This window comes from Pyrus communis, chromosome 17 (assembly GCF_041283825.1).
Source record: "Pyrus communis isolate YQ-2024b chromosome 17, ASM4128382v1, whole genome shotgun sequence".
Taxonomy (NCBI): domain Eukaryota; kingdom Viridiplantae; phylum Streptophyta; class Magnoliopsida; order Rosales; family Rosaceae; genus Pyrus; species Pyrus communis.
In genome coordinates, this window is record NC_142581.1 from 8,037,030 (window position 1) to 8,061,495 (window position 24,466).

The 24,466-nt window shown below is 35.0% G+C and overlaps 2 protein-coding genes across 2 annotated transcripts; both read right to left on the bottom strand.

The window, feature by feature from the left end:
- Window positions 1-2: 2 nt before the first annotated feature.
- On the bottom strand, window positions 3-2,245 carry LOC137708328 (thiohydroximate-O-sulfate sulfur/sulfate-lyase (nitrile-forming) NSP5). The gene is made up of 2 exons (XM_068447384.2): window positions 2,084-2,245; window positions 3-1,190 (listed from the first exon to the last, which is right to left on the bottom strand). Exons 1-2 carry the CDS (start codon window positions 2,111-2,113, stop codon window positions 234-236), a joined length of 987 nt encoding a protein of 328 aa, XP_068303485.2. The 5' UTR covers window positions 2,114-2,245; the 3' UTR covers window positions 3-233.
- A 4,130-nt stretch (window positions 2,246-6,375) lies between these two features.
- On the bottom strand, window positions 6,376-9,895 carry LOC137708710 (nudix hydrolase 2-like). The gene is made up of 9 exons (XM_068447843.2): window positions 9,626-9,895; window positions 8,754-8,968; window positions 8,586-8,651; window positions 8,193-8,330; window positions 7,589-7,666; window positions 7,444-7,494; window positions 7,319-7,353; window positions 7,087-7,195; window positions 6,376-6,927 (listed from the first exon to the last, which is right to left on the bottom strand). Exons 1-9 carry the CDS (start codon window positions 9,783-9,785, stop codon window positions 6,718-6,720), a joined length of 1,062 nt encoding a protein of 353 aa, XP_068303944.2. The 5' UTR covers window positions 9,786-9,895; the 3' UTR covers window positions 6,376-6,717.
- Between the last annotated feature and the right edge of the window lie 14,571 nt (window positions 9,896-24,466).

Genomic DNA, 24,466 nt, shown 5'->3' on the forward strand with positions numbered 1-24,466 from the left:
AATTTACAAATACTCATGAGTCTATAGATTATTTCAAAACAAAAACAAAACCAAAAAGCCAAAAACAAAAATTACATTACCAAAGAAAAGAAGAAAAACGAAATACAACCTAATTCCCAGAGACACAGAGTCATGTCTGTGTCTTATTACAAACAAACATAGATACCCAAACTCCATTTTTTACATGACATCAACATCATTACTCATATATACATCCCATGTCTATTCCCCAATCATTTACCATTTTCCAAATAAGGAGTGAAGAAATGAATATCACCAAGTCGATCATTAGTTGGTGAATTCCCACCATACACCAAAAGGCCTTCTTTCCCCTCCCACTCCCCACGGGCGAACGCACACCAACCGCGAGGCCCGGGATGATGGTCCGAGCCCAGGTCATCATCCCACCTCTTCCACAGCAATGTTTCAGTGTCCAATGCATAAACCTCAGCAGCAAATTTCCCAGCACCCAAGTGGCCAAAGTCACTTGGGTCCACTTCACCGCCGTATATGATTATATATTTACCAATTGCTACTGTAGAAAATACGCTCCGAGCTGTTGGTTTCTCGCCGCTTGTCTCAACTTGGGCCCACTTACCCTGGGCTGGATCAAAGATGTGTACATCATCCACTTCCTCTCCAGCAAAGCCATACACAACCCATATTTTCCCTTGGACCTCTAGCAGGCCCGGCCCACCCCTCCCCTTCAAACTCTCACCCGGATTTGGGTATTGTATCCACTTTTGATCAATGACATTGTAGGCCCAAAGATCATTGAGGCGGCCGGCGACACCACATCCACCGAATATGTATACATGGCGGTCATTGGAGGCGACTGAGTGGTAACTCCGGTGAGGGGGCCCGGTGTCCCCACTTGAAATTAGAGTCCACTTGTTTGTGGATGTGTCAAATGAATAGAGCTCATTGAGTTCATTGTGTTCATAATCCCTACCTCCAAATACATAAATAATTTCTCCAACAGCTACCAATGTCACACCAACACGTGGCGGTGGGACATCCCCGGTTCCTTCGATCACGGACCACGTCAACTCCTTGAGGTCAAACACGTGGAGCTTGTTGTCGACGGGGACACGTGGCGTGAATTCGCCTCCGAAAACATAGGCCTTCTGTCCTACTAGGGTAATGGCATGAGAGCTTCTTGCTCCAGGACCAGTCCCCTTTTGATCAAGCTGACACGGTGATACAGATTTACAAATGGATACAAGTAAGATAACTTTGTAATGAATAAAACTATTTGTTTCATATTTTCAAACTACATTTTTCAAATGATTTTTATGAAGGAAAAAATTGGCAAATGCAGAAGAAACTTTCAGTAGGTTCTGATGGATGTAACCAAGTAACTGGAAACAAACAAATAATATGTTAAAATTGTGGGGAAATGGAAGTCATGCTAGCAACAGAGTCACATTTTGCAACAAACAATATACCAATCGAGATCACACTACACGTTATAATCTGACGATGTAGAAGAGATTTTATCTTATCATTTGGGGTAATGAGTAAGACATTCATATGGGTGTTCAAACTTTTCTTATGTTGTGAATCTAAACATGTAAAGATTATACTTTAAACGCTCTTCGGGTCAACTAAAGTGGGTGATTGCAGGATAATAAGTTAGGATTAAGATAGGTAAAGAGTTTGATTCTCTTCCAAAGTAACCAAAAAGAGAGCATATCTACTTAAAAAAGCCACAAACGTCTGACTCGATCTGTAATTCAGATTATAGTTGTAACGTCTACATCAAATCATGGAGATTTTCAAGTGTTTTCATTGATTTTAAGGAAGATGGGCAAATCCAATGCAAGCTGAACATGTAAAAAGATCCAATCTTTAACCAAACAATCTAAACCCTAAACCCTAACAAAATTACAAAGGAGAAGAGAGAAATAAAATTAAAAAAATAAATATATATGCACCACAGAGTTTGGATAAGCATTTGATGATGAAATATAGTACAACTGCAATTAGGGTTTCATCAAATTTTGAGTAATTAATCCTTGAAATTAAGCTGATGATCTAAATTAAACAGAAGTTGAAAGGAAATTAGTGAAGGGGAACAGACCTTGATCCATTTGCCTTGCACCAGAGACATGGCTGGAGAACTCTCGGTCACTGGGGAAACTCAGTTTTGGTGGTTTCTCAAATGCTTGGAGATCTGTTGGAACAGACCCTAGTTTGTACACACATATATATGAACACACACTGACACACACACACACACACACACACACACATATATATATATATATATATATATATATATATTATCGTGACAATTTTTGTCGTTTCCAATTTGGTTCATATTACTTTAATATTCACGGTTTTAGCTCGGTAGTTGGTGCAGTTTGCAATCGAGTCCAAATATTAAATTATGTTGAACTTGAACATTAGATTCGAAGCTTTAAATAACATACAACTACCATATGTGAGGGCATTTTGTTCTCTCCACATTTGCAATTGACTCAAACCTTAATCATTTCGTTCTGTTTTTTTCTTAACAATTTTAGACTTTTAGGACTTCATTGCTAACTAAACAAAACAACAGGATTCATATTCTGAAAACTAAAAGGATGGGGATCAAATTGGAAAATGGCTCCAGTTAGAGGACTAAAAATGTGATTTGACCTTGAGACTAAAGGCATGGGATGCACCTTCTCATTTATATTTTAAGGTAGTGGATTTGGATGAAAAATCTGTTTTTTTGTGGTTGGAAAAGAATCAATTAATCAAACTACCTCGTATATTTAAATATTTTGTGAAATCAAATCTAACCTTCCCTGGAAGGACTTCTTATTTTCTTTTAACTTTTCTAGTGCAGTTTTATTTGTTTTATTTGTTTTTTTTATTTTTTATGACATCAATGTATTTTAGAACCATTGGAGGTAGAAGTTTAAGGTTCTATTTTCCAAATAAGAATGAATATTAAAAAGGAAAAAGAAAAAAGAGTAGTGTAATGTCTACTTGTTGCACTATATGACATGTTATTTAATTTATGTTATCAAACTTTGATTTTGGAGAGATTTTTCAGTATGCCTGGAACACAGGCACATACGTTATATGTAGTATATGAGTATAGGGACACTTGAAAAGAGAAAAAAAGTAATGTTAGAGAGACTAAATTTGTCAAATTAAATGATGTATCCTCAATAACATATAAGCATGTTAATCAACATTAATAATCAAATATCAACCTTCATGTCATTCAGTTTACAAAATTTAGTCTACAAATTTAATTTCACTAGCATTACCCAGAAAAGAAAAAAACCTCTCTTCACTTGTATATAATATCATATAGCGTACCGTCCCATAATCCAAGTATATAAAAAAATATCTCCAAACTTTGGAGTACGCACATCCGGTACGTCATAAGAGGAGAGGTGTTAGTGATTGGCCTAGAGGCAAAAGCATGGTGTCCCAATTATCTCACAAGAAGTACTTAACCACGTGATGAACCTGTTTGCAAGTGCATTTAAACTTAGTTAAAAACATTTTATAAACCAATACTCGTTAACAAAATTATAAGTCAAAAGAGTATCTCTAATGGGAGTCTCTACTTAGGGACTTTCACCACCATCTTTAAGGATTCATTTAGGAGCTTTAGAGGAATATTCGAGTTCCTAAAAGAATATTGTCTATAATGAAAATTCTTTATAGTATAATCCTTAAATATAGAGACTAAAATATTAAATAATTAGTATTCATTACATTGAAATATTGTAACCATTCATAAAAATAAAAAGGTATCTCGACCATTGATTTTTCAAGAATTATAAAAATGAAAAAAACACAAATGAGAAGTTGCCCCACTTGGGTGGGTTAAAAAAAACAAGGAAAAAAAACATAAAGAGCAACATGATTCTCACTCAAAATAAATATGGAGTCCACTATTTGAGTTCCTATATGTAGTCCTCATTTTTTAAAAGTCTTTTGAGGTATCCGGCGAGTTCTTATATATTGAGATACTTTGAAGACTTCAATTCCGTCCCATTGGAAGTCATTTGTCCCTATATTTAGAGACTATACGGTTGTAGGGACTCCATTTAGAGCAATTTCAGCGTGGGAACGCCCCCAGGCAATACACTATGCTATCCACCTAGTGAATAGTAACTGCCCTTAATGAACAGTTACCGCCTTTTGCATTTCCACCGTTGCACTTCAATAGACCTGGCAATATGCAATAAAATATTAGTATTTTTTTTAATTTATAAAATAATACAAAATAATTTTATTTGTAATTTCGGATAAGATTTTTAATCATTCTCGTTGCGCCACGTGTTATAAAATCCGAAAAGACAATTATTGGTGATGGATTTCCAATAAGATTTTTAATCCTATTCTTTGCGCCATGTGTCATTATCCGAAAATACAATTATTGGTGATGGATTTTCGATATTAACCAATCACGTCGCGCCACGTGTCATAATCTGTTTACAATCTTTGAGGATAGATTTCCATCAGATTTTTAACGAATGATGGTATGCCACGTGGCGTTATGTACAACCTAAAGTTGTTACACAATGCGGGATAAGAAATAATTATAATGTAAATTTTGGTATAGTACAAACAAATAAATAATATACTGTTACCTGATCCGCGTAATTTTTCCCACTTTGAATATTAGTACTAGCTTGTGCCAAGATGTCTCTCAACGTACTAAACAATTGAATAAGTAATTTCCAACGACTAGACATCGATTCTTTGGTTCTTTTCCCACCCATTTTCTCAAGATAATTGGTATGAATAAGACTCCACATTTCTCGCAACTGCATCTCATTACCCATAAGTGAACTATGATTAACTTCAACCCAGCTAGTACACAACGCAATATCTTCAAGAAGTGTCCAATTCGTACCTGCATCAGTAGTCATTTTGTTGAAAAAAAATGGATTGAAACTTTGAGAGAAAGATAGGAATGTGGTTGAAAGTAGTTGAGAAAATATGAAATTGTGGTGTAAGGTAGATGATAATGAGAAGGTATTTATAGAAAAGTTAAAGCAATTTTTTACAAAAAATTTCAAATTTTTTTTTCGGATTTTTATTCATTTTTTACAATTTTTTAATTTTTTTTATTCAACTAATTAATCTCTGCCATGGGATTTAAAAAAAATTGAATTCCAACACTCCAGATTGTGCCACGTGACACAACGGTAACATTTATGAATTTTAAAACTTTTTTTTAAATTTATAAAGGAGAATAATATCAACCGTTGATCTCAGATCCAACGGTTGATATTAAATAAGATTTTTTTTATTTTTTTACCGTTGCAAATCGGACGGTCCACATTATATAGCCGTTGAGATACAATGGACCATGGGAAGCCACGTGGCTTCCCAACTGTAACTTTTTGAAACTGCGCCACGGGCTCTAGGGGTTGAAACCGTGTCAAGTGATGCGCCTGCACGCGTGGGTGAGATGCACGCGCCTGACAGAAAAAAATAAAAAATTGGGCTGATGCCTGGATGACGCCAGCCCTGTGCCAGATCCACTTCGGGCTCGCAAGCTGGCAATTCCTCACAGGCCTGGTGCTCAAGCCTCCACTGTCCCTCGGGCTCCCCACGCTGGAGTGTGTAGGCCGGGCTCTCGGGCCCTTTTTCCTGGCCTGTCCCCTAAGCAAACTCCCACGCTGGAGTTGCTCTTAGGGTCTCCTTTGGAGATGCTCTAAAAACACTTGGAGAAACACCTAGATCTCCACTTTAGGTTTGTATTAAATTTTTGGCTTAAATGTCAAAATGGTCCTTATGTTTAACCATTTAGTCAATATAATTCTCGTGTTCTAAATTTAGCCATTTTAGTCCTTATGTTTTACACATTTAGCCAATGTAATTCATTCCGTTATTTTAGTGTTAAAAATCCATTTCAAAACATTAAAACTTTAGTTATTTAAAGAAATAGACTCCAATTAAAAAATGATAACATTTTTGCCAAAAATAAATAAAAGTTCAATAAACTATCCAAAAAGCATCATAATTCATACCAAGAGGGGTACCGGAGAAGGGAAATCAGGGAAGTGGTGCAGATTGATGCTATGAAGGTGGCACGGATGGGGGAGGGTGATCAATCGAATCTGTTTCCCGCCCTATCGAGTGGATATCAACTGCTTTAGCATACGAGTCAGGTGCATTCAGTCCTGCTCTCAGAGGGAACCGTTGGGTGAAGATTTACGAGAGGGAAAGTGAGTGGTTGCTACGATAATTCACAGTGATAGGGGTGTTGCCTTGGGTGTGTTCGATGGTGATGGTGGTGTTGCTAGAAAGGACTACTTTGATCATAAGCACTTTTCCTTCCTACAGAAGCGCTTTTTCTAAAATCTGTTTTATTAGAAGCACGTCAAATCAGTTATGTAAGTTGTAAACTTGCAAATGGATCTCTATTATTCGTCAAAGGCAAGATACAACAAAAACAACTTGTATATTTTACATTGAAGCAAATAGCAACTGCAACATACAGTGTTGAGAACTCAAATCAATTAGCAAGGTCTTGAACTACAGTCCCAAGAGTAGTACAGCTTGCAGTAAAAAAAAAAAAATGAATGTATATATCCTATCTGTGACTTAGAACACAAGTTATTTAGCATATCATTACATAACGCAAAGTAAATGACATCAATCTATACAGGAACCAATATTCAGATAGCTAGGAATCCACAGTAACTGTTGTTACAACTATATATGTTATTGGAGTAGAGGTCAAGGTTTCTACTGCGGATCACCGGTAGCCTGAATCTTTTCCATATCCCGTTTGTTATAGTACAGGTAGCTTTTTTTTCCAGAGGATGTAGTTGTACTCAGCGCAGTAAAACCGGCATAGTCCTTGTCTGATTTTGCCAAGCATATTTCTGCTACGTAGTCAAAGAGTTTGTTTTTCTTAACAAAGGGTTGAGCTGCATAGTCCCCAACTGGCATCCACTGAAAACAATCCCCAGAAAGTAACACATTAGAATAGCTTCGAATCATGTTAATGATACCTTGTAACACTTGGAAAATATGATCACATTACCGCCGAATAGTTTAAAGAAGATTAACGATTATACTCAATGATAGATTTTTTGTGCCCCAGGAAATTACCTGGGCTGCCTCAATCTCCAAGTTCTGCTTTTGGATGTCGAAGGATTTTGGGGTCAGCATGCAAACAAAGAACAAATCTGACTTTTGAAAGAACGACTTGTGGCCTTGCCTGTAGAGAGATGGAGAGGATATAAAGAGTTCTTTCTATAGAATTATTTGCATAATAGTAACCTGATGCATGGCTTGTATAAATTCATACAACACTTGTTTAATTGGAAGGCAAGTTTCTTACCTAAATGCTAAAACCTCCACGAACTCTGTATCAATCTGTAAAATAAAAACAGACGGTGTTTGATTTACCTTAAGTTTGATAGCTTATGTACGATCGATACTATATTCAATCAGTTATATACTTACTCCTGTCTCTTCTTTGACCTCTCTAACTGCAGCTTTACAAATATCCTCACCCTGTCGATGGATAAATTTTTTAATCCATGAGGATAACATAATTGTAAATTAATTACTAAGTATTTGCTATAGTTGTGCTGGGGTTTTTACTCACCTCATTAACAGCCCCAGTTGGCAACTTCCACACACCTGTATTTCTGAATCTGCCACTGATCTCCTGAACCACAAGTATCTATCCGAGCGAACAATTTTAGTAGGCAAAGATAGAATGCGGCAATGCAAACATAATGTCGTTGGAAGAGGTTTCAACAGTAAGAAACTTACAGAATTACTTAGAATGATGTCAACGTGACCTATTAAGTGCTTTATCAGAAACATGACAACTAATCCTATTTTCTGTTTTAGAACTTTTAAATTATCTATGCAAATATGAAAGGAATATGCATCTTGCATGTATATTAAAAGAAATTTTCGTTTTAAGTTTTAGATTACGATGGATACCATTACTCTCTCTCTGTGGTTATCTGATCTAAAAGCTAACAACCACCGCAGGAAAGTATATAAAAGGACCAAGTTACCGTTTAATAATCTCTTTTAAATAGCAGGTTTCAGATTGAGTGAACAATGTTAGAAACTGTTCACTATTTTCTCGTTAAACAGAAGATGAAAGGAAGATGTTAAAAGTTTGAACTTTAATTTTTACATGTCATATATTGTTAAGAACACTCGGGAAACTAGATTCATCTGAGAAGGAATACCTCTCTCTTACTGTTCATGACAAAAGCGCCAATGCCTACTCGGTGTGAAGCATTTGCAGGAAGAGTGTCCTCAGTTTCGGGAATCCAACGTACAAGCATTAAATAATCCGATTCAGCATGGTGGTACCTAAATCCTTCCTGCACAAGTAACAAAAGAAGCTTGAGTGTCGTGGCCCCAGATATCAGGAACAAAACAGCTATACTTTTGCAGCCTGAGTGGTGCCGAATTGCGCGATTATGCTAATACCTTGTGTCATTTAAAAGAGTAAAGGATAGTTGATCAAGACAATAAGACAACTAGACAAGTTATATTCAGAAAAGCCTCAAATAATTGATCAAAAATTCAATCTTTGAGGTGTTTCAGAAGAGATAGGCCAGTAGAATCTCTTGTACCTTAACTGCGGCATCAACAAGATTTGACCGTGCGATAGGCAATTTGATCCAAACGCCCCTCTTCCCCTACAAAATACAATAAAGTAAACAACCTTCAAATCATCAGCATCAAGTGAACACGAGACACATATAGTGAGATCGAATAAAATAAAAGTAACAATTACAAACCTTTTGCCTCCAATGCGATATGGAAGCTTGAAGCAAAGAAGCAAAAACCGCAGAATCCATAGGTTCGGTCATGTCAACAATAACTCCTCCATGTAAATCCTCAGTTGCAGTGAGTAACTCAACCTGTTCGACTTCATTTTCAGGCACGGCTTGTTTTGCAACGGAGGATGAATTCGTTGAAACCGACTTGGCTTGAATCAAGTGAGGAACTTTGTCTTTTGAATATGAAGAAACAAGTGAAAGTCACACATCAACATTTACTTCAACCATCCACCACAAATTCTTCAGAAATAAAACTCATACTTTACAATTGTTAGAAGACAGAAGGGATGACAAAAAGAAGTAGTTGCTCCAATAAAGACATTTCCATCAAACGCAATTTTTTTTTTTTTCTTAAAACAGCACTGCAACATTGCTATCATTGAAAGAGGTACAAGACGACGTTCAAGATGAAATTTTTTTAGTGTTAATAACAACTCCTTAATGTTAATAATTACTTCTAATCTCAATCCACATAAAAAGCTCTTCAATATCATTGAGTCAGATTATTCAGTACGATATGGTTCGACCCTTTCTCATTCTTTTTGTTTGAATCTTGTTAAAGAAAGCGGGTAAGTTGATTTTTAAATAGGGAAACTAATGAAAAAAGTTTGAAAACTTTAAGTTTTAACGATAAGGATAAAATAAAAGGTAAAGTGAATAGTACCAATATTGACTTTTTAGTGTAAATATGTGGTTTTTCGTTAAAATGAACGATATCGGAAGCTTTTCGTTAAAGTTCACTTTTTGAACACTATTTGTCCACTCACATGGTTTAGATTAGATAAAATATCACTCGAATAAAAAGAATATGAAATAAAATTGAAGCCTACCTTTGTGATCGCCAAGCAAGGATGGCGAGGAAGGTGAAAGTGTTCCAAAGCAAGGCCTCTTTGTTAATGGATGATGATGGGCTGCAACAGAAGCAGCATTGGTTGCAGAAGAAAGATATGGCACAAGCTTGGTGGTGGCTCTGAACCTCTGCATCAACATATTGTTATTTGTGTGTGATTATGTACGTAATTAAGAATCTAAACGCCTGTTAATTAAGAATTTAAATGCGTGCGAGCAAGAGAAAGTTGATTGTTCTGTTCTCGCCTCTTAAGGGAAGCGAAGCGTTTTATATCTTATGATTTGGCTGCTCAAAAGACAAGGGGAATTTTCCTTGGTGGCTGCGGCTGCAGCTTCTTTTGGGTTTGCGACTTTGAACGAGTATAGTCTTTGCTCTTTTTGGCACGGTATTTGGTAAATCTTTGTCAATTTCCAAGAGAGAAATATGATAGTTCAGATTAGAACACACGTGGAAAAGTGCCTGCATCTGCTCAGTGTTTTCTTGGCACTTGGTGTGTTCACATGCAAAGTGCCTGCATCTGCTCAGTGTTCTTGACACTTGTGTAATTAATGATATCCCATGGTTGTCTTCAATGTAACATAAACTAATTACCAAAAAAGATATTCTAAGTTAATATATATAGACTCAGTAGGTTAAAAATGATGTGTTATTAATAGGAAATAAGCATGTTAATCAATATTTAAATAATAATTCAATTATCAATAATCACATCATTTGATTTACATAATTTAATTTAAATTTTTGATCTTCTTAGCATTATTCTCGTATAAATATTTGCATACTCTAGAAAAATTAGAGTACTTATATGGAGATTATCTGATAATTTGGTGTTGAAACTTCAATGTAAATTCATCGTTGCATCTCGCAACAAGGAAACATGAGAACAAGGCAAATAGTATGACTGATCAAAATACTCATTCAAATCAAAGTCAATTCTTGTGTCATGGTTTAAACATGTTTTGACACGTACCCCAGAAAAACACGTTTGGAAATACTTCGTGACTTCCATGCATGGTCAGGGATTGTAAGAGAAACCAACTACAAGTCAACAACAAACATATTTAAGGTTATTATTCACTTGGACTAGGCCCTCACACGAAATAAATACCTAATTGATTTAAGGTATACTAGTCCGGGTTGGTATTATTTGGTTTGGTTTTTCCATTAAACTGAGGTCGAACCAGTAGATAACGGTTAAGTAGCACTATAGTTTGGTTCAATTGAGTTAAAATAGTATAGAAACCAAATCACTATTAGGCGGTACGTGCTCAAGGCAATTAGGTTATGAACACTTCTTTTTCCTACGGCTCTAGCTCAATTATAGTACAAAGTCATAATTTAGAGTTTCGTCTTTCATTTCGCATCATCATGTCTAAAAAAAAAAAAAAAAAAAAAAAAAACCCGGTGGCCGGGGTGGGTAACTTTGTCTGCCTAAGTTTCTTGAGAAGAAATGCTAAAAGAAAAAACCCAGCATCTGTTGAGAAATTTGATGTAAGAAGATTGGTATTTTCTACGCATCTTAATTTCCCATTCTATGATATCCATACGTGCATGTGACATTTGATATGGTTTCTGGTGGCTCAACCCAAATCACACACTTTTTTTATGTCCTTAATTTCTGTATAAATGTATGGCAATTTTGGACTTATAAATAAAAAGCTAACTATATGGGGCTGCCCAAGATGCTTGATATAAGGCTTCTCTAATTTTCTTTATCATTGTTTATATATTTGTACTTATTGTCACCAAATAAAGATAAGGACTTATATGGAATAGGTTCACATTAATCATGGCATTCCATTCCAATAAAACAATGACATATGTAAGTTTTTCAACACATGAAATTGTATTATTGAATCAGGATGTCACATGATAACGAACATATTTCATGTAAGTTACTTCTCTAAATAAAACAAATTTACGTAACTAAAAGGAATTAAAAACAAATTTGGCTCAAATCAAATTCAACTCCAAACTGCCACGCCATAGGAGTACCTAAAGCCAAATGTTAGGAAGCCCCAACACGTACCAAGTTACCAACCAACTGAATCAGCTAGACATGCTAGATTCACAGGGTTTTAATCGTGCTCGAACTTCATCACGCGCTATTGAGCATGCCTGATCCAGGTCAGGAAATTTGTTGTTCTGTCGACCAGCTGACATGACTACGCTTATCTTGACATGAATACGATGACTATTTTGTACTGAATGAATGCATCTATTCCTTGACTGAGTCTGTTTTGTTTTGATCACCATAATTAACTATTAACCATCTTATCTAAGTGCTTGATTAGCTGGACCTTGCTATTCATGCAGATACTCAGAACCGGTTTCTTCCATGCTGATCCTCATCCAGGAAATCTTGCCATTGATGTGGATGAAACGCTAATCTATTACGATTTTGGTATGATGGGCGATATTAAATCTCACCCGGGAGAAACTGCTTGAACTTTTCTATTCTGTATGTGAGAAATATGCAAAAAAAGGTGTTCTTTCTATGGCATAATCTAAAGGAAACCAATTAAAATATGAACATTAATTGTCTAATATTAATTATTCCTTTTCGCTTTGCTTAGCATATGATGGCTCGGAATCATGCATTTGAATTCATTAGGAACGATCAAAATATATGATCATGTCTGCGTTAGAATATGAGTACGAGAAAGAGAAGTTTTAGGGACCGGCTATAGGTATTCAGTTTGATGGAAAAGTCTTGTTGATAGGAGGAGTGCTAGTCCTTGAAAAACAAGGATTTTCTATAGCATTGAGATCAGTTCTTATGGCACAAGGAAACAAGTATTGTTTCCCATAGGGATTTTAATAGGGAATTCTATCTGTTAGGAAATAAGTATATATATATATATATATATATATATATATATATATATAGATAGTCTCACTGAACACACGCTCATATTGAGACTTAAACCTATTTGTCAGTCAAGTTCTCGATTGTATGCGAGAGAGGAGAAGGTTCACTGAAAGCTTGGTGTCATGGCTTCAAGTTTTGGAACTGTTGCAGGTATGCTTCTCTTCTTGGTTCTATCATACACGAATTATGGTTAGTTCTTATTAGGTTTGTTGAGATTTAAGCTGCATACTAGCTTGGAATCAGTATTGCAGATGACTATCCTGCAAATCCAATTGGAGAGAATGATGAAATCAAAGAACTTTGAAGAACTTACTAATTATAGTAATAGCCATTTGAGTTTAAGTTTGTAACGGCTAGTTTTTCTTTCCTGTTTTAGAAACTTGCACAGTTGTTACTCTTATCTGTTAGAGTTGTACTATGACCTTCGATCTCTCCCAAGTGGAAAGATCATAGCCTCCGATGGCCTGAATGGCTGGAGATGTGTCCTTGCTCCCTGAAATGTACGATCTGAGCAATGGACCAAGTTAGGGTGGTAACTTTGTATTTCCCTTTCTTCGATTTCACTACAGAAAATATATACTACTTCTCTCTCTGTGTTCATCTCTCGCCATTGTTATATGTCATAAAGCTTTGTTTTTTATCTGTCAACTACATGCCTGATACCATTTCAACATGGTATCAAAGCTTTGTGGTTGGATTCCAAAGAAGGGGCATGAACTGTGAGTGAAATTTATTTATTTTTTTTTTTTTTAACTCAGAAAAGCTAAAGACTGCACCTTTGTTGAAATTTCTTGCTTAAATAGTTTGAGAGATGGTTGGTCCAAGTTCTTCCAATTGAGATTTACGGACTCCATAATTTAATGGCAACAACTATGACTTCTGGGCAGTCAAGATGGAAACCATCCTCATAGCACACGATCTATGGAATGTGATTGAACTTGGGGTCCAGCAACAGACAAATCTCAGAGAAGATAAGATCAAGAGTGCCAAGGCATTGAGCCTCATCCAATGAGCAATCTCATATGAGCTTTTCCCACACATCAGAAATGAGAAAACAGCAAAGGGTGCTTGGGAAATTTTGAGAAGAGAATTCAGAGGTGACAAAAAGATAAGAGCTGTTAAACTTCAAGTTATAAGGGCTAAGTTTGAATAATTGAGAATGTCTGATAGTGAAACTCTAGATGACTACTTGGCTAGGTTTTTTGAAATAGTGAATAACCTAAAATCTCTAGGTGAAGATGTGCCAGAACAAAGGGTTGTACAGAAACTATTGATGAGCCTAAGTAGAAGATACAAGTCTATAATATCCATCATAGAGGAAACTAGAGATCTAGACACCATTAGAGTTGAAGAAGTGCTAGCTTCTGTCAAAGTGTATGATAAAAGAGAAGACTTATATAATGAAAGAGAGAAACTCAATGGCACTGAGAGGGCTTTCAGTAGTCTCAAAGTTGGCAGCACTAGCAAAACACTGCAAGGACATACAAAGGGTCTCAAAACAAACAAAACAACAAATGGGGACAATACAAGAAAGGGAAAAACTGGTCTCAAAACTCACTCTAGAATAATCAAGGAAATGGGAACTGGAACAACAAATTCTCTACACAAAACATGCAATCTAGTGGCAGTCAAAATGGAGTGAAACCCCAATGTCAAGTGTGTGAGAAATATCACTTTGGTGTGTGCAGATACAAATGAAAACCTTGGTTTACTAAATGCAACAGATTTGGGCATTTAGCTAAGGACTATGATTATAGCAAGTAAATGGCAAACTATGCCATGGAAGAAGAAGTTGTCACATGAACAATGTTCTATGTATGCCATTCAACCTCAATAGCACAAAATCCCTTTGTGTGGTTTGTTAACAGTTCCTGCAGCAACCATATGACCTCTCAAAAGTCACTACTTATCAACCTTGACAGAACTGTGACATGTAAAGTTAAAATAGGGACTAGAGACTTGGTGCAATCTACTAGAAAATCAACTCAGGTTGTTGAAACAAAGCATGGAAGAAGATACATTAATGAAGTATTATTAGTTCCTGTTTTAGATGAGAACTTGTTGAGTGTAGAGCAAATGATAGAGCATAGATACTATGTTCTATTTGGAGGTAATATGGTTGTGACGTTTTATGACAGTAACCTTGAAAATGTTGTGGCAAGAGTAGTGATGATTGGGAACAAGTGATTTCCTCTAGCTTTGGAATCCATAAACTATGTGGCTAGAAAAGCTACAATTGAAGAAGATTCATGGAAGTGGCATAAAAGGCTAGGACACTTGAATTTTGATAGTATGAAAATGATGTAGAAAAAGGGTTTAGTACTTGGCTTACCTGAATTTCAAGACAAGAAAGGAATATGTGAGAGTTGCATCTCAGGGAAGCAACATAGAAAATCTTTTGGCAAAGAAGTAGCATGGATAGCAAGCCAGCCACTGGAATTGGTGCACTTAGATGTGTGTGGACCAATGAAGAATGAATTTATGGGAGGAAACAGATACTTTATCACATTCATTGATGATTTCTCTAGAATGTGCTGGGTGTATTTCCTCATGAACAAGTCTGAGTTTTCAATGTATTCAAGAAGTTCAAGGCTTTTGTGTAATTACAAAGTGGTTTTAAGTTAAAGAAGTTCATAAGTCACAGAGGGGGTGAATATACCTCACTTGAGTTTCAAGATTTCTACACAGACATAGGAATGGAAAGATAGCTAACTATTACTCAGCAAAATGGAGTTGCTGAGAGGAGAAATAAAACTATATGTGAAATGGGAAGATTCATGATGCTAGGAAAGAAGATCCCAATCAAGGTCTAAAACACTTAAGAGTGTTTGGATGCATATGCTATACCTTCATTCCATCTCAATTGAGACAGAAATTTGATGAGAAGGCTAGGAATGGAGTCTTTCTGGGTTATGGCAGCTGTGAAAAAAGGCTATAGAGTTTATGATCTGTTGTTTAACAAAATTGTTCTATCTAAGAGTGTTGTATTCACTAAAGATCAAACATGGAATTGGGAGATTAAGAAAATTAAGACAATCTCGATGCCTCTCAGTATTGAAACTAAAATTGCAGAATGTGAAACTCAAGCTGGATCACAAGAAGAATCTCATTTTGATGTTGCTCAAGACACTCAAGCAAGCTCAAGTCATTTTAGTACATCAATGAGTGATCCGAGAGATTTATAAGTCAAAATTCAACCCCAAGCTCAACTCATGTGAAGTTAAAAAGTATGGAAGATATATATGCAAGGTGTCATGTGTATAATTGAACCTCAGAACTATCATGAAGCTACACAAGATAAAGCATGGCAAGATGCAATGAGTGCTAAAATTGAAATGATTGACAATAATGCTGCATGGGAACTAGTTGAGAGACCTGCAAACAAGCCAGTTATTGGAGTTAAATATGTGTTCAAAACCAAACTGAACTTGGATCTAACTATTCAAAAGCACAAAGCTAGGCTTGTGGCAAAAAGGTATGCACAGAAACATGGCATTGACTATAACGAAACCTTTGCCCCAGTGGCAAGGTTGGATACAATCAGGTCTCTCATTGCACTTACAGCACAAAATGGTTGGAAATTGTTGTAACTTGATGTGAAATTAGCCTTCTTCAATGAAGTGCTTGAGGATGAGGTCTACATTGAACAACCTGAAGGTTTTGAAGTAATGAGTACAAGACACAAAGTCTATAAGCTAAAAAAGGCTCTATATGGTCTAAAGCAAGCTCCTAGAGCCTGGTACAGTAAAATTGACAACTATCTCAGTTGCTACAACTTCAAAAGAAGTGCCAGTGAAGCCACCTTATACACCAAAACTGATGAAGAAGGGAAAATAATCATAGTTTCAATCTATGTTGATGATATTGTGTACACTGGCAATAATGATGTGTTAATCAATGAGTTCAAGAAAGAAATGATGCAGAGATATGAGATGTCAGACTTATGACTCCTTCACCATTTATTGGGAATGGAAATACTACATTCTGGAAAATGCGTGTTTATTCATCAAAGCAAGTATGCAAAGTCTCTACTTTTCAAGTTTGGACTTGAAGATTTACAAGCCTGTGTCAATCCCCTTGCCCACTTAAGAAAATTTGAAAAAGGTTGATGGAAGTGAGCTAGCTAATGAAGCTCTATACAAAATGATAGTTGGCAGCCTGCTATACTAACAGCAACAAGGCCATATATAATGTTTGCTGCAAGTTTGTTATCAAGGTTCATAAATGGTCCCACAAAGAAACACATGGGAGTAGCCAAAAGAGTTCTGAGATACATTTAAGGAACATTTAGCTATGGCATTGAATTTGCAAGAAACAAGGATGCAATTCTAATTGGATTTTGTGATTCAGATTGGGCAAGTATTGAAGATGACAACATGAGTACTTCAAGGTATGCATTTAGTTTTGAGATTGGATTATTTTCATGGGCCTTTGTGAAACAAAACACTGTTGTATTATCAACTGTTGAAAATGAGTATGTCTCAACAGTAGAAGCCACAGCTCAAGCTATTTGGCTAAGATTTGTTCTTGATGATTTTGGTGAGCTACAACCTGATGCAACTTCATTATTCTATGATAATATGTCTGCAATATCTATGGTGAAGAATCATGTGTTCCATCAAAGAACAAGACACATCAACAGGAAATACCACTTCATAAGGGAAGCATTACAAGAAAGTGCAATTGATGTGAAGTATTGCAGAAGTGAAGAGCAGCTTGCAGACATTTTTACAAAAGCATTGCCAAAAGAAAGATTTAATTATCTGAGATTAAAGCTTGGAGTGAAGCTAGTAGGCAGCTTAGGAGAGGCTGTTGAGATTTAAGCTACATACTAACTTGGAATTAGCATTGCATATGACTATCCTGCAAATCCAATTAGAGAGAATGATGAAATCAAAAAACCTTGAAGAACTTACTAGTTATATTAATAGCCGTTAGAGTTTAAGTTTGTAACATCTAGTTTTTCTTTCCTATTTTAGAAACTTGCATATATGTTACTCTTATTTACTAGAGTTGTATTGTGACCTTCGATCTCTCCCAAGTGGAAGGATCATAGCCTCCGATGGCCTGAATGGCTAGAGATGTGTCTTTACTCCCTGAGATGTAGGATATGAGCAATGGACCAAGTTAGGGTTATAACTTTGTATTTCCCTTTCTTCGATTTCACTACAGAAAATATGTACAACTTCTCTCTGTGTGTGTGTGTTCATCTCTCACCATTGTTATTTGTCATAAAGCTTTGTTTTTTATCTGTCAACTACATGTCTGATACCATTTCAACAAGGTTTTGGTTCATGTTTTAATCTTGTTTAGTGATTTAACTCTAACAGTCTGGCCTTGTTGCAAATGTTTAATCTCACAAAATCCACTTGCAAGTTATGCAATGCTTCATATATCTTGGAGCACTTCAGCCTACCAGAGATTTGTGATCTATATGCACCATCTTCGTACTCATTATACTTTTTAAAGGGAAAAGTCACTTGATAAAGTGATTTCCAGAAACATTTGGTGCTCTCTTTCTCACTCTTTCTAACCCCAATCTCTTGGTACAGAGGTCCATTCAATACTTTTTAAACAATTTGTTCAGCTAGACACTAGATCAGTCACAGACGTTATTTGCAATTGGAGAGGTATGCATATACTGTTATGTACAGTTCTTGTTAACTTGTCTTATTTGTTACACTATTACGTGCTATTAAAGAATATGCCCAGTAGCACCACGGGTAGCCAAGCTACTAGTTTTAGCTCTTATAAAAAGGGTAGAAAAAGGGTAAAATAGTATAAACAGGTTCTGCCAGACAATGAGATTGATTGCAATTCCGTTACAGAATGATGTCCTGGTTACTAGTGCCACTGCGTTGATGAAGATGTCGAGTCATTTTATGTTTTCATTCTAAATATTCTCTTTTTAATGTAAGTTGTTGACAAGGATTTTCTTAATCGCAGGTTTTATTTGCAATAGCACAAGATCAGCCCTTCTGATTTCCATCCACGTTTACTTTTGTCCTAAGGGCATTCTCAAACCTGGAAGGTACAACATTAAAACTTTAAAATCTTGATTTTATGTTCTCCTAAGTTCAAATGAATTTTGTTTTCAATTCAACAACATTATTTGATGAGCATAAGTTAATATGTGTTCAGGTATAGGCTATATTCTTGATAAAGATTTTTCGTTTGTGAAGATTGATGCACCATATGCTCAGGTTAACAACTATAAATTACTATTTTGTGCGTAACGAATTTCGTATTTTCCTTAGCAATGGTTTAGAAGTACATCGCTTGATATTATATGCTATATGCAAGAGCTTTTAGATTTAAGACAGAATGAGCGTACAGGGAGACAACTTATGAATGAAATAAGGAAACAAGCTGATGATGTACTACAACCTAACTCTCTTTCCTTGCTTTAGTTCCTTGTTCTGGTTTCTGTTGTGCTAGGACAGCACCAAACTAATTGGAACCAAATCAAGCTAACCCACATGAAATATATCAAGTGAAATACAAGAAAAAAAAAATCGAAAAAGACATCAAGATTTTAACGAGGTTCCTCAACAGTCAATGTAACTAGAATACATTATCGGAGCAGTAGGAGTTCACCTAATAATCCATTATCAACCAAATGGGAGTGTTTACAAAGTGTTTGGCAATCTCACAACCCAAAATCCCAATACGCCTAATAGCTCTCCTTCACCAAAGAAATAAATAGAGAAGAAAATAAAGTGAATAATTTCTTCTCTATACAAAGCTCAATGCTAATACAACAACTACAACTTTGATGGAGTGACTGTTAACAAATGAGAAAAATTACTCTTCCTCATTCTCACAAGTGAGGTTGCGGCACCTTTTTTCTTTTTTCTTTTTTTTCTACTGGTCTACATTAAACAAAGGCAGCAACTGCTGCCTTATACAGAACCCTAGCCACTACGTGGCTTTTCAAATGGGCCAAATAAAAAGGCCCCTTAAATGAGCAGTTGGGCCTACAAACAAAGGCCCATTATAATTTGCCCATAATTCAACAATTTCCACCTTGGCCAAATTCCCGAAAGAACAATGACAAGCCAAATCAACATAACCAACAATCAACATAAAACCACTCCCGAAAGTAGCAAGAGAATAACTCATGCCGAGTCAAAATGCTCCAAAACTCCTACTGCTCAACAACTTCTTCAAATGGGAAAAATGTGAGCCAAGTTCAAGTAATGAACAAACTTGGCTACACCAACAACCTTCTTCAATATATCAGCAGGGTTGTCTTTAGTTGGAATCTTCTGGAGAATAATCTCATTTTCACCGACAACTTCACGAACAAAGTGATAAAGCACATCTATGTGCTTGGTCCTTGCATGATGAACATCATACTTAGCCAAATAAATGGCACTCTGACTATCACAATACACCTCCACCTACTTCTAATCAACCCCCAAATCTCTAATAAGTCTATATATCCAAATGGCCTCCTTTATAGCTTCAGCTAGGCCTGGCAAACGGGTCGTGTCTATCGTGTTCGTGTCGTTTTCGTGTAACACCTGTTATCTTAACGGGTCGTGTCGTGTCACACCCGTTATTTTAACGGGTCCTTAACAGGTCGTGTCACTTTACCCAACGGGTAAAGTGACCCGACCCGTTATGACCCGTTAAGAAAAAAATATTTTTTTTTAAAATTTGCACATACCACACATTGCCACATAAATATTACTTCAAAACATTAAAACATTTCTCGTTCAAGTACTATATCTACACTCGAAAATCCAAGCATATACAAATAATTTTGACGGTTTGGATAGTTGAAATTAGTTTTGGAGAATTCGTAAAACGATAGATTGACTAACACTTAGAGTTTATTTATACTTTCATTAAGTATAACATAAGATTTTGTGGTATCCACTTGTGTAAATATTTTAAATTGAAGATCAAATTCATTCATTGTATTCATATAGGGTCAAGGAGTGTAGTTATAAAAAATCATCAAAATCGGAGTTAAAATAACCGTTAAATCGTGATTTTTCGTTTATAACCGTTGAAAAGCTTTGTCCCGTTACTTGATCTCTGAATGTTTTTTTTTTGTGATTTTTTGCTAATGTGATCTCCAAGCATATACAAACAATTTTGACGGTTTGGTTAGTTTTGGAGAATTCGTAAAACGATAGATTGACTAACACTTAGAGTTTATTTATACTTTTATTAAGTATAACATAAGATTTTGTGATATCCACTTGTGTAAATATTTTAAATTGAAGATCGAATTCATTCATTGTATTCATATAGGGTCAAGGAGTGTAGTTATAAAAAATCATCAAAATCGGAGTTAAAATAACCGTTGAATCGTGATTTTTCGTTTATAACCGTTGAAAAGCTATGTCCCGTTACTTGATCTTTGAATTTTTTTTTTTGTGATTTTTTGCTGATGTGATCTCCAAGCATATACAAACAATTTTGATGGTTTGGATCATTGAAATTAGTTTTGGAGAATTCGTAAAATGATAGATTGACTAACACTTGGAATTTATTTATACTTTCATTAAATATAACATAAGATTTTGTGGTATCCACTTGTGTAAATATTTTAAATTGAAGATCGAATTCATTCATTGTATTCATATAGGGTCAATGAGTGTAGTTATAAAAAAATCATCAAAATCGGAGTTAAAATAACCGTTAAATCGTGATTTTTCATTTATAACCGTTGAAAAGCTTTGTCCCGTTACTTGATCGCTGAATGGCTTTTTTTTTGTGATTTTTTGCTGATGTGATCTCCAAGCATATACAAACAATTTTGACGGTTTGGATCGTTGAAATTAGTTTTGGAGAATTCGTAAAACGATAGATTGACTAACACTTAGAGTTTATTTATACTTTTATTAAGTATAACATAAGATTTTGTGGTATCCACTTGTGTAAATATTTTAAATTGAAGATCGAATTCATTCATTGTATTCATATAGGGTCAAGGAGTGTAGTTATAAAAAATCATCAAAATCGGAGTTAAAATAACCGTTAAATCGTGATTTTTCGTTTATAACCGTTGAAATGCTTTGTCCCGTTACTTGATCTTTGAATGTTTTTTTTTTGTGATTTTTTGCTGATGTGATCTCCAAGCATATACAAACAATTTTGACGGTTTGGATCGTTGAAATTAGTTTTGGAGAATTCGTAAAACGATAGATTGACTAACACTTAGAGTTTATTTATACTTTCATTAAGTATAACATAAGATTTTGTGGTATCCACTTGTGTAAATATTTTAAATTGAAGATCGAATTCATTCATTGTATTCATATAGGGTCAAGGAGTGTAGTTATAAAAAATCATCAAAATCGGAGTTAAAATAACCGTTAAATTGTGATTTTTCGTTTATAACCGTTGAAAAGCTTTGTCCCGTTACTTGATCTCTGAATGTTTTTTTTTTGTGATTTTTTGCTGATGTGATCTTCAAGCATATACAAACAATTTTGACGGTTTGGATCGTTGAAATTAGTTTTGGAGAATTCGTAAAACGATAGATTGACTAACACTTAGAGTTTATTTATACTTTTATTAAGTATAACATAAGATTTTGTGGTATCCACTTGTGTAAATATTTTAAATTGAAGATCGAATTCATTCATTGTATTCATATAGGGTCAAGGAGTGTAGTTATAAAAAATTATCAAAATCGGAGTTAAAATAACCGTTAAATCGTGATTTTTCGTTTATAACCGTTGAAAAGCTATGTCCCATTACTTGATCTTTGAATGTTTTTTTTTGTGATTTTTTGCTGATGTGATCTCCAAGCATATACAAACAATTTTGATGGTTTGGATCGTTGAAATTAGTTTTGGAGAATTCGTAAAACGATAGATTGACTAACACTTAGAATTTATTTATACTTTCATTAAGTATAACATAAGATTTTGTGGTATCCACTTGTGTAAATATTTTAAATTGAAGATCGAATTCATTCATTGTATTCATATAGGGTCAAGGAGTGTAGTTATAAAAAATCATCAAAATCGGAGTTAAAATAACCGTTAAATCGTGATTTTTCGTTTATAACCGTTGAAAAGCTTTGTCCCGTTACTTGATCTCTGAATGTTTATTTTTTATGATTTTTTGTTGATGTGATCTCAAAGCATATACAAACAAGTTTGACGGTTGGGATCGTTGACATTAGTTTTGGAGAATTCGTATGCCATCAATCAAGTTCCGTGTGTGTGTGTGTGTGTGTGTATATATTTATTAAGTAGATTTAAATCTATTTATTTTGTATGTATAAATTATAATTGACTGGTTCACGGAATAGTACATACATCAAGTGTCACGTGTGTCATTATAAAAATAGTGAGATATGTCATGACAGTCATGTGTGTGATAAAAAGTTAATAACTTAAAAAAAAAAAAAAAAATTTCTCACCACTTCTATTAATTTTCATTTTCCCCTCTCTTTTTTGTTTCCTTTTCAACTTTTTCTTATCATTTTCACTTTTCCCTCCAATATCTTTCCCTAATTCCCTCACTTTTTTGTTTTATTTTCAACTTTTCTTAACATTTTCATTTTCCCTCCATTTTTTTTTTCAAAAAGGGCGGCAAGTTGGCAACGGCAAGAAATTGATTATTGAAATTTGAATGGAAAGAAATCACATCAAATTTCAATGGATGCAAAATCATGCAATGCATCATGCATATTAAATTATTAATTAATAATTATTATAGTTTTTATAAAATTTAATATATATATATATATATATAATTATTATAGATAGACTTAATATTTTGGGGGTATAATTATTATAGTATATATAATTATTATAATTATTATAAATTTTATAGTTAATTTAATATATATATATATATATATATATATTTATTATAATTTTTAGGGATATAAAATTGTAAAATTAATGTGTATAATTATTACAGTATTTTTTTAGGGTTATAAAATTATAAAAATAATATTCTGCTTATCGTGTATCGTGTTACCCACGTGTATACCCGAACCAACCCGTTATCTTAACAGGTGCTTATCGGGTTACCCGATAACGACCCGATTCGTTATCGTGTCGACCCAAACACCTGTTAATTTCGTGTCGTGTCGTGTCGGGTTATCGGGTCGTGTCAGAAATTGCCAGGCCTAGCTTCAGCAACTGCCATATATTCAGCCTCTATAGTAGACAAGGCAACAGATGACTGCAAAATTGACCTCTAACAAACTGGCCTTTTAGCCATAGTAAATACATAGTCTATAGTAGACTTCCTTTTATCCAAGTCACCTGCATAATCAGAATCAACATAACCAATTGCAAAGTTGCCAATGCCAGAGTCATCCCCCTCGAAGCATAAACCAACATCTTGAGGACCATGGAGATACCTTAATATCCACTTAGCTGCATGCCAATGCTCTTTACCAGGATTATGCATATATCGACTCACTATACCAACTGCATAAGCAATATCACGTCTAGAGCATACTGCTGCATACATCAAACTACCAACCAAATTTGCATATGGTATATTTTTCATTTACAGCTTCTCTTTATTAGTTTTAGGACATTGTAGATAACTCAATTTAAAATAAGGAGTCAAAGGCGTACTAATCAGTTTGGTTGAATCATGAACTCCAAATTTCCGAATCAACTTCTCAAGGTATTGTCTTTGATTCAAGCACACCAAACCCTTTTCTTTATCTCTATTGATCTCCATTCCAAGGATTTTCGTTTCACCTAGATCCTTCATCTCAAACTCATTCTTCATTTGCTTCTTCAATTTCTCAATCTCTTCGACATTCTTTGAGGCAATTAACATATCATCAACATATACCAACAAAAAAACGAAAGACCCATCTTGCAACTTCTTGAAGTACACACAATGATTATATTGACTTCTAGAATAATTTTGGCCTCTTATAAATTTATCAAACCTCAAATACCATTGTCTTGGAGATTGCTTCAAGCCATAAAATGATTTCTTCAACTT

Coding starts and splice junctions, on each gene's coding strand:
- LOC137708328 (XM_068447384.2), bottom strand. CDS start 2,113: ATGTCTCTGGTGCAAGGCAAATGGATCAAG. Junction 1,191..2,083: donor TGCAAGGCAAATGGATCAAG/GTCTGTTCCCCT, acceptor TCACCGTGTCAG/CTTGATCAAAAGGGGACTGG.
- LOC137708710 (XM_068447843.2), bottom strand. CDS start 9,785: ATGTTGATGCAGAGGTTCAGAGCCACCACCAAGCTTGTGCCATATCTT. Junction 7,495..7,588: donor CAACTGGGGCTGTTAATGAG/GTGAGTAAAAAC, acceptor ATCCATCGACAG/GGTGAGGATATTTGTAAAGC. Junction 7,354..7,443: donor AGGTCAAAGAAGAGACAGGA/GTAAGTATATAA, acceptor TTTATTTTACAG/ATTGATACAGAGTTCGTGGA.